Below are 14,378 nucleotides of genomic sequence, written 5' to 3' on the forward strand. Positions count from 1 at the left end.
CCTCGTGGCCGTGCGAGCTGCTGACCTTAGCTGCAGATAAAAATGGCCAGCGCCTCGCAGGGCTGCAGCTCCTGTTTCCTCCTGGGGCCGTCTCCCTTGTCGCGAGGAAGAGTTGGTCTGGAGTCGAGCGAGAGCTGTTGCTGCAGCTCGCCTGTTCCCGTTGGCTTTACAACACACCAGGAAATTGTCAATCACTCGTTGCCCAACTCTCGTGTCTTCAGGCACAACCCGGCACGCTGTGAGTTGTCCCCCACAGGGAGCGGGGCTCCTGGAGCAGTAAGAGCTGCTTCTCTGCTGCTTCTCCTGCCGGAACTAGGCCATCGGTTTGGCTTTTCCCGAAAGACTTTCTCAAGACTCCCCATTTCTTTTTTTTTTTTTTTTTTTTTTTTTTTTTTCTCACACTGGGGTGAGCTTTTGTCTCCTTTACAATTCAGGCGAGCGTAAGAGAGAGCAGCTCCTCCAACGTGTTGGTAAATAATTTAGTTAAAATGATTCAGCTCTTACGCTGAAGTGCCAGCGCTCGGGGGAGTGTGTCACCCTACCAAAGGCGACCTGCCGGTGTTTCACCCAGGCCTGTGCTGGCACAGCCTCTTCACTGGGAACTGAAGAGCTGCCTTCCCTGTTCTTGGGACAGTTTTGCTGTTTGTTTGTTGTGGGTTTTTTTCCCAAAGTGCTTCACATTCAGGTATTCCTCATCCAGAGTGGGGGTGCAAGGATTTTGTTCCCTTTGTAGCAAATCTCTTGCCATCTGGTGGTTTCCAGTGTCTTGTTTCTTGGATTTCAGTCCCTGGGAGAAAGGGAGGTTTTCTACTTTTTCCCCCCCCCCGAGGTATCTCTGCAATGTTTTTGTGGGGTGTTTTTCTTTTGTTATGGCCAATACTGAGTTTTCAGGAGTTTCGTTTCCTTTCCTTGTTTCTTCAGGAACGTGGGTGTATACGGTCTTAGAGAAGTGGTTTTTCTCACGTCACATACTTGAGGGACATATTCCTGGGAGGTAGAATTGCTCGTCTGTCATTGACTCGGACAAATCGGATTGAGGGGGGCGGCCACCAGTATCTGCGGAGCCGGCACAGCGGTTATTCTCTCTGCATCTGTAATTCGTAGCCTAATGGAAACCAACACAAAGTAACAAGCGAGGAGAAGCAATTCAGACTAACGAAGCTGAATAGATGGGGTTGGGAAATCCTCAGATTTCATACTGTTTGCTTATGAAGCAAGAAGTACTAAAAGATTGGATGATGTGAGCGAGTCCTTGGCCAAATCCTGTCATGCCCAGCGACTGTTTTGGTTTGTGATAAGCTGGATAAACCTTGATTCGTGACATCATTAGAAACACGGGGCGTCAGGTGCCCGTTGGAAAGTCTCCTGTATAAACTGTTCTAAAGTGGAAGAAGGGAGTAACTGGTTGTGTTTTGGTTTTTTTTTAATTCCAGTATGAAGTGAAAGCTCCTGTTCCCTCAGCGTGCTTCAGGAATATCTGCAAGCAAATGGCAAAGATGCATGAAGCTATATATGATCTCCTTCCTGAGGAGCAAACTCAGGTGAATGTTATTTTTGAGATTCATGTAACACCTCCCTTGCAAATGCACAGGGACAAGAGAGGCTTCTGCTTTATCTAGGGGGAAAAAATTCTTTTTTGAGCCTTTGTGAAACCCACACATTCAAGGGATTGGCAGCAGTCAGGCAGACAGCTCAGTCTGAACTGAAGTAAGTGTTTGGATGTGCAAGGAAGAACGATGAGACATGCAAAAAGAACTGACTGGTTCCAGCATTCTGAGCTGCAATTTAAGGTCCAGAGCAGTGAGTCTTCAATTCAGGAATTGAAATTCTCCACAAATGGCAATGCCTTAGGACTCGAGTACAGCCCTTTTCGGGAATTACTCTGTAATGTTACTCAAACTGAGTGGTTTCCAAAGGTCCCTAAATGTATTACGCAGCCAAATTGTACCAGATATGCTTTTTTTCCAGTATTTTGCTGCAGTTATTGCTACTGCGGAGTTGTAAATCTAAGAGACAGGAAGGACTGATCCAGTCACTGAATACACTGAGCTGCAGTTTATCTTTTGCACTAAATTAAATGGTCCCTTCAAACTCCTTCTCACACTTTCTTTTGGAAAAAAAAAGGCTTTAAGTGCTTATAGTACAGGAAAAAGATTTGTTATCTCCCAGCCTTAACACAAGTTGCTGGATGCTTCAGACAACAGGGAAGAAACATTCATGCTCCAAAGAACGTGTCAAATAAGTGCAACACGTGTCAAGTAAGTGAGGAGTGTGTTGTCCTCGGTGGTGTTATAAATTGAATAAGGCCAGAGAGATTGGGAGGCCGAAGGACTTGCAGAAGGGAAAATCCTGCCAATTGCAAAACCAGACCGGAGGTCAGTTAGCTGAGGTGCTCAGGAGGTATTTCAGCAGGCAGTGGTGCAAGCGTGGGGATGGTTCCTTACTCTGGTGCTGTGCTTTCTTCTAGATGTTGTTTTTACGAATTAACGCAAGCTACAAACTTCACCTGAAGAGGCAGCTGGCCCACCTAAACGTAGTCAATGACGGAGGACCTCAGAATGGGTACGTTTGGGAACTTTTTACTGCTTCATTTTGAAAAAAGCAGCCTTCATCTTCTGCAAGAAAGTAGCGATTGCAGAACGTGGTCGCGCTCTGTGTTCTAGTATGTCCCGTTTGGAACTTTTTTATAGCAAAGGACGTGGCTTGTGCCTGTAAGTAGGAACGCAACCAGCTGGGCAAAGGATTAGGAGCTGGGCATCGTCCTGCTGGAAACCTGCTGCAGTTTTCCTCAGTTGGTGTGACAGCAGCAGCCACAGTTTAATTCGCAAGAATTGTGTGATTCATGAAGCAGTTTTGAAACGTGGAGGGTGACTCATGGCGCTAGCAAAGTAAAAATAAGGAAAAAAAAATGGTATTTCGTCTCTGCAACGGGCGGCTCCTATACCGAAATTTGTTTTTAGAGCAAAACTAGATTTGAAGCAGAGATGATGCTCACAGAGTTTTTCCCTTTTCCTGGCCCAGCCCACCCCTCCAATCATCAAAACAGGTCAGTGGGACCTCTCCTGCAGGGTGTGGCTGGCTGTGCCTGGCATCCCTCACCTCCCAGGAAAGCTTTTCACAGCCTCTCGCAGGCTAAATCCTGTCCTAAGTTGGATTGTCTGCAGGACCGGTGGGTTTTATTGTTCTTAGCGGCCTGGGGGTGTTTATCTGCAGTGTTCCGAGGGTGAAATTCAGCTGGCGTACCCATGTGCAAGAAAACATTGTCTTAGGCTGAAGAAGCCAGAGAAGGAAGTTTATAAAAAGGTTTCAAATGTCGCTGGAATAAAGAAGGGTTTTGTTCCTGTCCAGTTTATTCTGACTTGTTCTGCTTAAGCTTATTATTTGTCCTTGTACTCTGAAAGAGTTTATCTGGAGTGGTTTTCTGTACTGGTGACGTATTCACGAGGTGACAGCCAGTTGCCTTTGGTACTTCCTAAGGGACTTGTACCACCGAGCGGGAGTGCAGCGGCAGCAGCCCCAGCTGAAGGGAGAGCGCCCAGAGTGTGTTTCTAGTCTTGAGTTTCTAGTCCCGAACAGGCTGCTGTCCCGTCTTCCTCCTGTGCTTCTGCTTCTCTTTGATGCTGGTGCTGGGACTGGCCTAAACGAAGCCCTTTTTCGGTAGCAGGGTCGGGGCAGGTGTTCCTGGTTCCCCAGCACGGTGTTCCTTGCGGTGGGACGGGCTCCCGGCTGCAGCTGGGGCAGGGAAGGGATGCCCCGCGTCCGCTTCCTCCACTTCGGAACACGGCTCTCGGGGAGCGCGTCGTCAGGGCCGCTCGAGAGGGAAAACGTCAAACGGCCGCGTTTCACTTGCTGCTGTTCCAGCAGTCTTCACTGACCTAGTTTTTAACATGCTTTCCCGATCCTCATCCTATTTTAAACCGCTTGTTGCAGTCATAAAAGTAAAAATCCAGGTCTGTGAATCCTGGTTAATTCGCTACTGTGACAATACAATTTTTATGCCTACATCTTGTGGCTTTCTCGCTGGAAACACCGTGATCATGTCTGTCATCCCGATGGGTTTCAGCGACGTTAACTCTGTATAAACTGTTACAAACGGTTGGTTAACGGTCTGGAGTACGCAAGCTGGTGTTGCACTGACTAATATTCTAAGTTGTAATGGAATCAGGGGTCTAATCTAAGGGATTACAGCAAGAGAAGGGAGGCTTTGATGCCCAACTCCTGCTGAGTTTTCTGAACTCGTCACTTAATCTCCCTTCCCCGTAACTAGTTTTACACCTGCCAGTAGTCATGCCCAGGTGTAAAACCCGCACTGTAACGTTGAGTTTTGACGTAATATTTTAAAAACCTAATCCGAGCGTGGAATTTGAACATGTGGTGTGTGCATGTGGTGTGTGCCCAAGTCGTAAACAAGCCCCGGCTGTTTTTTCCGCGTGCTCGAGGTAGACGGGCTAAGTCCAAGTGCTGACCTTGTTGTTTCGCTGCAGGCTGGTTACTTCAGATGTAGCTTTTTACACTGGAAACCTTCAAGCTCTGAAGGGCCTTAACAACTTAGACCTAAACATGGCTGAAATTTGGGAGAAGAGGTGATAGTCCACGGGGAGCAGTCGCTTGGCTCTGTCAACAGACCGGCTTTCTTCGAAGCAGCGTGACGACTGTGAGGTGAACGCTTAACACCGGCGTCCCAGCCAAAGGACACTATTGATAGTCGGGGAAGCCAGGCTCCGAGGGAGCTGCAGGGAGCGATCTTTTCGGTGTCCTTCGGCAAGAAACAAGCGATCGGCTGTCTGTGCAATGTTTTCCCGTTCTCTCTGGAAACAGACTCAGGTTTCTTTGGACCAAATCCAAAAGAACACATAGCTGTAACACAGCTGTAGTTGTCTAGAATGCTCTGTATATCTTTATATTAAAAAAAAGATGCTTTGCATTTCTTCTAGTGCAATGAAATTCACATGGTGTCCCACCTTATTTAGTGATGGTACAATATAAAAACCTTGCAGTTGGAACGCTGTAGAAAATGTTTTTCTCTATGAAACTATGCTGTTCTAAAATTTATTTTTTTACAGAACTTTATATAAATAAATGTCTTTTGATTGCCTGCATATAGGATTCAGCTTTGTTAGGGAGCAGTCCTGTTCCAGGGGCTTTCTCACAGCTGGGCTCCGAACTGCCAGCCGAAGGGACGATTTTCTAACACGTTGCCAGTTCACCGAAGCCATTACCTCCAGGACAGAGCTGTGAACCGACCGTCGCCAGCAATGGCAAAGGGCACGGCGGGCTTCTGGTGGACTCTGAAGTGACAAGGCTGCTGTGGGGCTGCTTTCCTGCAGCAACCCACCCCAGAGCAGGCGGGTGACGAGAGGGAGCGCCAATTGCTCCGCTCCTGTGAAGCCACCACGAAGGGTCTGTGCACGACAGAGGAGGACACAGAAAAGGGGGCAGGAAGAATTTTCAAGTTTTCAGGCTGCTTCTAAAGGGTTGCGCCATTAACGAAGGTGCAACCGAAATTAATTTATTATTTAAGAGGGTTTTTTTTTTTTAATACTACCTTTTAAGACTGGATGCTGCCAGTACTAAGTAAAAGTGCCTGTGTATTTCACCTCACACCTCTTTACCCAACCATAGTCCGAGTGCCTAACCCTGTGACGAGTTTGTACGCTGGAATGGTCCCCAGTGCGTGCGTGTGCCTATGGTTTCTTCAGACAGGCATGATGTCGTTAACTGTCAGTCAAAATAAAGCTATGAAATCACAGTTGTTTTTAAAGACCAACTTCTTTAATGATACATACCAGTGTAATACTAAGCTTATAAAATAAAGTTGTCTGCATGTAAATACAAGAGAAACATTAAGAAATCAATAGTGATCAGGACAGGGATTCCAATTCCTGTACAAATTTAGAAATGACTCAAGAGAAGATAAATTAACATACATGGCTGTGACAATATGAACATGGTGTAGTCAACGTGATCCATTTATTGGAAAAAAAAAAAAAAAAAAAAAAAGAAGAGGGCAGATGCAGGAGTCAGGTATGAACAGGAGATCCAGTCTTAAATGGGATGTGAAAAAGCAAACAGCACACGTGGATGCCGAGGCGTTGTTCTCGTGTCGCATTCTTTGGGCGCGCTTGGAAGAGCAGCGATTCCCACTCTCACGATACCGCAGTGGAGGTACTGACGGCCGGACCCCAGTACCTGGACGTACCGTTGGGATGGGGCATCCCAGGTGTAGTTCGTGGGGGCGAAGGAGGCCTCAGAGGTGGGGATGTTTGCGAGCACATGAAATACAGGGTTTTTAACTTTGGGTTTTCAACTGTGCCTGCACTTATACTTCATAAAAAGTCACATGAGTAGCTAACTGTGTTGTCCCACATGTATTGCTTCACAGCTTTATTTCTGCAGTTACAAGCAATTCAAAACTACTAAGTGTTAGAGGCAAGCCTCTTAACTTCTTATCAAAGAAGATCTGTCCATCTTACCGCCAGACAAACAGTATTGCACTTCAAGGTTATATTAACTGAGTTACAGAATCTCTTTAAGGACTGAAGCATTACTTACGCACATCCATTGCGCTATGGGTCTGCTTAAAGAGATAAGCAAGAGAAATTAATTTAAAATTAATACTGCAGGGTACTGTGAAGATGACAAAGCATAGGCCCTCTGTGTACTTATATTTCTAATGCTTAAAAGGGTCTTCCAGGAGGAGGCTGGTTTAGCACAGCAGGCGACAGAACCGGCCGTGCCCTTGCCCTGACTCAGTGGTCCAGGATCCGAAGATTGCCAGATACGATCTTGTTCTCTAGTAGAGCTCCAGCTGGGATGTCAATTCTGTCACCGTGATTTGCAATGATGATAACTGTTCCCTGCAGTCACAGACAGGAAAACAAGCAATTACAAAATTTGTATTAACTGTTGTTGACTTGCAAGGAGAGCAGCGTTGCCTGAAGGAGCAGTTCGGCGTCAGCTCTAACACAACCGGATCCTGGATGCATTTAGTTGTATCATTTCTGCATAGACCTTTTTTCTTTTTCTTCTTTTCCTCCCCCTCTCCCTCCAACAAAGGTTTAAAGCGAGCAATACTGGAAACACTCTAATTGCCAGCACACTAGATACCCTCGCCTTACAAGCAGAGCTGATGCCTTCCTTGCTTACAGCAAGCACCTCTCCTGTCTGCTTGCAGGTGGAAAAATGTTTCCCCCGGCAGCGCCGCCACCGCTGGGCTCTGCGTGAAGGCACTGCCCGAGGCAGGGTCAGGCACCAAGGAGCAGAGCTCAGTCACGTTTATGCAGGAGCATCTCCCTTCCTCACTCACCTTTAATGAAACATTCTTCCCAAACGTAACGTCACCTGAAACTGTGAGATGATCCAGCTCCAGCATATCTGGAATACTTTCAAACCTCCGCAGGTAATCTTGAACCTTTTGGAGAGAGGAAAGAAGAGACAGTTTAAAAATCCTTGTGGATTGAGATGAAGGATTAAGATGCTTTATAAAGAGCAAAAGGGAATGCCCAGATGGGCAGATAAATTAAACCTCACTTTTAACTTATTTATTGCTATGGGCTGTATTTTTATCCAAAGACATTTAAAAAAAATAAATATAATTATAGGAGTCTACCTTTGTGAAAGAACTTCCCAGTTTGACAAGAGGCACTGTTGGAAATTCACGCTTTTCGCTCATCGTTAGGGATCCAGCATTAAGGCTGTACAAATTGGACATCACAAGCAAGAGATCCGACGTGGTCTTAACGGGCAGAAAGCGACTACGAGGTACATTTATCCCTAAAGAGTTCTCAAAACTCTTAATAGCGGCACCAACTGCAGTCTCCAGCTGGATAATGTTCAAGCCTCCATCCAGAGTCTGGAAGAGAAAACTCAGGTGAGCACACGCAGCGGGCAAAGGCTCTCCGAGCCAGAGCCAGAGCTCTGCCGTCGCCCACAGACGGCTCCGTTTGGAAGGCAGCAGTCCCTGCTCAGTTACCTCGAAACGAACCCTTCTTTTGAGTCCGTTTCCCCTCAAATCTTCCCAGCTGATTACCTTTGGGTTAACAATGATCTCCATGTCAATAGCGTTTTTCTCTTGCAGCCTTTTAATCGCAGACAGAGCAATCCACAGGTTGTTGGTATTGAATATTTTGAATTTTGACACAGACTTGAATTCATCCACGTGTGCTTTAGGGACCTGAGCTATCTCCACCAGCCTCAGCTTGTTTTCGTATTGCGTAAGCGTGCCACCCTGCGAGGGTCCAAGAAGAAGTTGTTAAGTCCTGTTCACGAGATTCCAGAGAAACCCTCCCCTCACCCCAAACATTTGCCCTGTTCCGTTGGCATTTAAAGTTGAACCTCAGTGAAAACACGTTGCCTGCGTCAGCCACCAGGTTACTAATTTTAGAATATGTTGAAAGTACAGTCAGAGCTGTCAAACGATCAAAAGGCATTCCAAGACAGCTAATTCTTTCATTAAAAGTTGTTGAGGATCTTTTGCAAGTGCTGCTGTTGTCAGAAATCACCTTCAACAGCACTTTGCTAGATTACACAGCAAAATCTGAATTAAATGTAATAGTTCTGTATTTGTGGCACTTACTAGAGAAGCAAGTGGCTCTTCAGTCACCTGGACTGTAATCTTAAAATGCGTTGCTCTGGCTTTGTAAGTATTTAGTGAATACAGAGACAAATCATGCTTCTTTCCCATTCTCACAATTAGGAGACTAGAGGCAAAGGGCAGTTGCAGGACAGATTACTGCAGGCTACAGGTACGCGATAGATGCCGTGAACACCTGACAGGCTGTCAAACCAAGCTGGACTTTGTACCAAGGCAGGGGCTGGGGCAGGCGCAGGCCGGCGGCCACGCCAAGGCGAGTTGTGCAACGGACCGCGCAGCCACGTCAGTAGCTCAAGCAGTTTTCAGCCAGGAGAGGTAAAACTGCTGTATCCCACTCCTCAGAGCTCTGCTTCTGACAGCCCCACGCTTCTCCCCTGTGGAAGTGGCAGCTGGGAGGAGGTGTGGGGGTTGTGACCTGCCCCCCGCACAAGTCGCTTGTGTTTTCCGTAATCAGTGAGGTCCAGGCTGCCGTTGCCCAGAACCCAGATCCCAGATCCCATTTGTTCTGTGAATCAGAACTTCATAAACTTGCTGATTTTGTGCATCTCGAATTAGATCACAGCTGATGTGTTAAACGGTGCCTAAAATAGCCGTAAGGAGATTTAACGTATGTCTGAATTCACGCACACAGAAGAGATTTTCACCGACACGCCAGGCATTCGGACAGACTCGCGCAACGATCTCCCCTCACCTTCACATCTGCCCTGGTTTTGTTTGTGACTTCCATGACAAACTCACAGCGTTTTCCGTTGGGTGGGTTCATAAGATGATTAAGAATGTAAAGGTCCACAGTGGCACCCAAGTTATCTATATTGGATACAAAAATATATTCCTTCCCCTCTCCCATAAGGGTATCCAGCAGACCAGAGTTGTAGAAGCTGGCGTAGATATCTCCATGGCCTGGGGGGTACCAGCACTCCGTGTTCTCCCCTGAGTAAGATACATCCTTGGCTATCGGCAGCAGAGTTTCCTTGTTAATTCTAGGATACCTGGGAAGACAACGGGTTTTGTTAAGTTCTCCCCAGTGCTGGACTAGCGTAAAGGAAGACAAAAACACAACAGTAAAGGCGCAGCTGCGTGGGCGTTTTCAGACAGCTTCTCCAGTTACGTTTTCTAGGTTAGGTCAGCACTGTGAACTGAACCCCCATCCAAATACTGAGCGACCCCTGGAAAGCCGGAGAAGGCAATCTCTCGTTGGAGGATCTAAAGCCCCATCTCTCAGGCCGTGCTGTAAAACAGGCACAGAGCACGCCCAGCAGCCCTCCGGCAGCGCCGGCCACTTCAGGTCAGAGTTTGTGCTTGGTAAGGAAGCCACGTTCCATCTCCCTCCACAGCCCGGGACCCTGAAAGCAAATTCAGGAATCACGTGGCCAGCATCCAGGCCACCATCCTCACCACCATTAGTTTCTAAGAAACTGCAAACCCCTCCTCACCCCTCTCCCTCATTTTAAAACGTTGCCTTTGACTCTGTGTAACACCCTGACTGCTGAGTCTTTCAAAGAGGCTCAAAACAGAGACTGACCGTGGGGACAGATGACACTGCTGCTACCTCAGCCCCTCAAACCGAACCCCCAGGCCAGCTGGAACACAGAGGAACGCCCGCTAGTATTTCCCTTCACCTCGAGCAGAGGAGTGGTTTGGTACCTGCTTTGATTAAAAGTGTAGATCTTCACACGGCTGTGACTGTATTTCTGCAAGATTTTCTTGGTGTCGTCATCGGTGTTGAAGGAGTTCATGAGAACAAGAGGAACATCGGTGTTGTAGGATTTGTTTAAGTGCTGAGATGGGAAAGAAATGGGAAATTCAGCAGGTATTACCAGCTCTAACTCTGACACCTGAGATTTCAGGAGAAATACATGACTAGATAACCAACAGACTGGAAATAATAAATGCATGAGATAAAAGAGAGCGATGCTTCTGCCAACAGAATGGATGAGAAAATAGGTAAAGGAAAACAAATCCTTGCAAGTAGTAAAGACAAGGCTCGCGTTAATTAATATATAATTAATCTTTGTTTTTAAACTCACACTGAGATTCAAATTTTGAAAAGCGCAACACCAGAAAATTATTATTTTAAATGTTAGGCTACTGTGGATTACAAAAGGTGTGTTCTGCCCCAAATTACTAAAGCCTGTCAGGATAAGGTTTCAAAACCTTCTCTGCGCAGTAAAGCGCTTTGGAGCCCCTTCAGCAACGGCATCGAGGGTCCCTCGGGAAATGTCACCGTGTTAATTATTTGGGCATCCACAAAGTGGAGCTGAAACACACAAGAGCACGTCCATGCCGACGGTAGGGCAAAGGCACCGCTCCATCAATGCAGGAAAAAACCACAACAAAACACACTTCAGAGAGTTCCAAGCTCTGTGTGTCAGATCCCCCTCGTCTGCCGGGGAGTGCCTGGGATCTTCAACCTCCGGCGGAGTCGGGGACTTCCACAACGACCCTTCGGAGAGAGCACCCGCAACACCGAAGGATGAGGACTGCAGTAGCTGTAGAGTGCAGTCTGCTGTAGAACTGGCTAACGGACACGGGAGAATCACTCCAAACACGTGCCACGCTGGGGCAAAAATGGCTGGAGCTCCAGCAACTCTGGGAGGGGAACACACAATTTCCTACTCTAATGACCGTCTTGGTTTTCTGCTGCAAGAGGAATATTCTGCACTAGAAACATAAGCTGAATTCTCCTCTCTCAACACCAGCAGCTGTTATTTTCTTTTACTTTTCTTCAGAGGAAAATGCCAGCAATCACTTCCAGCATGAGAGTTTGAATTCGACGAGGAACTCGGAGCTGCTGCGAAGAGCTTTGTTTTAATGCACATAAAAAAGGCTTATTAAAAAGCTAAACTTAGACCTGCACCTGGAGGAGTCAGCAACAAGCCCAGGAGTTAGGCCAGCTCTGTAACTGGATTCCTTGCGTTTCTGGACCGTCACCACTGTCCAGATCGGTGTGCCCAGACAGAGCTGAGCCCACGATTGCTCCGTCCCTTTCTTGCCTAGTCTTTCCAAAGCAACTCTCCACGTCACCACTAGCACTGGGACCAGACCTCATTTCCATCTCCCCTTCCCTTCGGCGAGCCTCCGCCGTGATCTCTCTCACAGGGTCACACAGGAGAAGCTCAGTGTGTCTTGCAGAAAGAAAGTTACCTCGATTTGCTGAACGGTCAGATCCAAGAAGGTGTTCTCATTCCGCACGCCAATCAGACTTTTGGGGCCTTTGCAGCCCATGCTGGTGCCCAGGCCTCCATTGAGTTTCACAACGACCAGCTTGTTCAAGACAGAAGCGATGTTATCAGGCAGCCCCCTGGCCTTTATCTTCTCATAGGGCTGGATCTGTGAGAACAAACACACGCACAGCCAGCAGCAGTCAGATATTTGGAAGGAAAATGCTTTCAACCGAAAACCTTCAAAACTCAAAATTTGGTAACAATATCCACGTTAATTTATGAGATTTATGTCACCAGAGAGCATTTGCAAAACTACTGTAAATAGTCTGATTTGCTACAATACAAATAACATGACTGGTTATTTCAAGAACCTCCTTTCTTGAGGAGCTCTACAGACTTGGTGACACCAGTCACCACTGGCGTTGTCCGGATGAAAAGATGTCCCCATCTGCTCTTCCAGGTAAGGGGAACCGACTCGTGGTGAAGAGGGGTAAGGAAGAAGTCAGGCCAGTTATTGCGATTTCCACAACCCTCCTCTTGCCCTGCAGAAGGAGAGGGGGTCACCCTGTGAGCCTTCTAACTCAGCTCCCCAGGGGGATGACCCTCGCTGGTCAGGCCACAATTTAAGAACACGGGCCCTGCGTACAGCACATAAAACTCTTCTTCCCTGAGCAGCTTTAAACTCATAGCAGATTTTATATTTTTCTTGATACTTTGTTCTAAGGTTGTCAAGAGGCAACATTCTTGGCAAAAACTTGGCTCTTCGACTCAGTCTAAAGCAATTTTTATTCCAACTACTAGTCCAATATAATAATTCATCTCTCCCAATAGCGTGCTATGAAGTGGAAGGAAGTTCCCCGTTCTTAGCCTGCTCTTTTCAGAATATGCTCATCCAACTCACATTAAACCCTGCAGAAAATCTTCTACCTTGTTGACAGCTATATCCTGCAGATTTTAAATCAGATTACGGGCTACACGTGGGGCTAGTGACTGAGAGCAAAATCAGGCTTGTAACGACTGGCGTGGCTGCATTAGGCATTTCTTGTCCTAATCCAAAGCACCCGAATCAAAGAAACCAAGGGAACAATGCAACGAGAAGTATCATGCCAAAACTCTTTGGGTAAAATCAATGCAATTATCCTTTAGCCTGCCCTGCTAGAGATGTTTCTTTTGAAGAAAAGCCTCGGTGTTTCAGTGCTGTGTGCATTCTAGCAGCAAGAAAATTATTTTAGTTCTGATAAGGGCTGTGCAAGATCCGCAGCTGATCTCCAGAAACAAAAAGGTAGGGAGTAGTTTTCAGAACTGTGTTTGCTTTGGGCAAGTCAGGCTGGGGTTCAAATGGAAATTCACATCGCACTGGAATGAGAGTCATGTTCCTTACTCAGATGTGTGGGGGCAGAGAGGGGAGTTTACCCAATTCCGGCATTCCAGCAAGCCACAGGCAGCAGATTAGAGCAGATCCCTCGCTATAGGGAAATTCTGCCTTACGCAGGATCTGGAAAGCTTATGGTAAATATATTTAAAGATCAGATCACTCCACGCGGAGTTATCGCAGCTCAGGCAGCAAACAATAACACCGTCACTGCCACTTCACAAAGGACACGCACAGGAACTTCCTTCTAAAGTTCCTGGAACTTTTCAGGAACAGGAGCTGCAAAAAGCAGAATCTTGCTGTGTTTTGTCAACAACAGAGATTGTGTTCGGGCTGGGTAAACACCTGACAATCAATCACTCTTCTCATTAACAAAGAGATGATAAACAGAGATTTTAATTCCCTGAACGTACATCAGAAAGTTTAATGAATGATTCATTTCCAGCATGACCTACAGAGGTTTACGCTCTGAGATTTACTCCTTCCCATCCACTCTAAGGTCAACACCGCTCCACATTAGTCTGAAAACGGATTTAAAACATTTAGGTTTGAGCTTTAGCTGGGTTGGCTGCGAGTCACACCCGCAGCATTCAGACACCGTCAGAACAGCCACAGAAATTATTTCCACTTACAAGTTTCGTTATGTTCTTCTTATGTCACTCACAATATAGCTCTCCAAAAAGAAGAGAGTCTGCCACTCTGTTCCAGGCCAGACTGCCTCAAAATCATTTCATTTTGCTAAACTGCCAACAACCCTTTCATGCCTTCAGCACTGTGCCTGGCACTCGCTTATGGAGAAACCTCAGAGCAAAATCCTGATGAAGTTAACGGTTCCATCCAGGCCCTGTATCAAGGACTTAATTCACTTGATGTTGCATCAGCTACAACACAAAATTTATAACTCGGCCTCGCTAAATATTTCAGTTTGTTCTGGCAGAAGCACTGGAAATGACAACTTGGCAATGAAGTCCTGGGGCTTGAAGGGTCTTTAATTCAGAGAGTAACAAATGTCAAGAACTCGGATTGAAGCAGGATCGTTGCGGCATCAGGATGGCAGCGCTATCACCCGGCAGTTCCAGCCAGGCACTACATGTGCACAACTCCCTCGTCACCGGGGAGCGCATACACGAGCGTAAGAGGTGCTCCACAGTAACAAAAATCAGTTTGTGCTCTAAGGGCCCGGAACAGCGGATTTGACAAGTCAGATGGGGGAAACACTCAAGGAACAAAACCAGGCAGGAATGACAGG

The 14,378-nt window shown here is 46.8% G+C and overlaps 2 protein-coding genes across 3 annotated transcripts in view; one reads left to right on the forward strand and one right to left on the reverse strand.

Annotated features, from left to right (window-relative positions):
• The window catches only part of VPS54 (vacuolar protein sorting 54 homolog (S. cerevisiae)), a 38,745-nt gene extending 33,804 nt beyond the window's left edge, over positions 1 to 4,941 (forward strand). For both annotated transcript variants that reach the window (XM_009877607.1, XM_009877609.1), the window contains exons 20-22: positions 1,434 to 1,541; positions 2,468 to 2,562; positions 4,485 to 4,941. In XM_009877607.1, the coding sequence (XP_009875909.1) occupies positions 1,434 to 1,541; positions 2,468 to 2,562; positions 4,485 to 4,587 (306 nt within the window). In that variant the 3' untranslated portion in view covers positions 4,588 to 4,941. The remainder of the gene's footprint in view (positions 1 to 1,433; positions 1,542 to 2,467; positions 2,563 to 4,484) is intronic.
• Positions 4,942 to 5,750: 809 nt separating this feature from the next.
• Positions 5,751 to 14,378, reverse strand: part of UGP2 (UDP-glucose pyrophosphorylase 2) — a 13,599-nt gene continuing 4,971 nt past the window's right edge. The window contains exons 3-9 of the mRNA XM_009877610.1: positions 11,738 to 11,923; positions 10,238 to 10,371; positions 9,285 to 9,582; positions 8,030 to 8,227; positions 7,610 to 7,852; positions 7,307 to 7,411; positions 5,751 to 6,857 (exon numbers count right to left, since the gene is read on the reverse strand). Coding sequence (XP_009875912.1) covers positions 6,750 to 6,857; positions 7,307 to 7,411; positions 7,610 to 7,852; positions 8,030 to 8,227; positions 9,285 to 9,582; positions 10,238 to 10,371; positions 11,738 to 11,923 — 1,272 coding nt within the window. The 3' untranslated portion in view covers positions 5,751 to 6,749. The remainder of the gene's footprint in view (positions 6,858 to 7,306; positions 7,412 to 7,609; positions 7,853 to 8,029; positions 8,228 to 9,284; positions 9,583 to 10,237; positions 10,372 to 11,737; positions 11,924 to 14,378) is intronic.

Source organism: Apaloderma vittatum, unplaced genomic scaffold, assembly GCF_000703405.1.
Source record: "Apaloderma vittatum isolate BGI_N311 unplaced genomic scaffold, ASM70340v1 scaffold6911, whole genome shotgun sequence".
NCBI lineage: Eukaryota > Metazoa > Chordata > Aves > Trogoniformes > Trogonidae > Apaloderma > Apaloderma vittatum.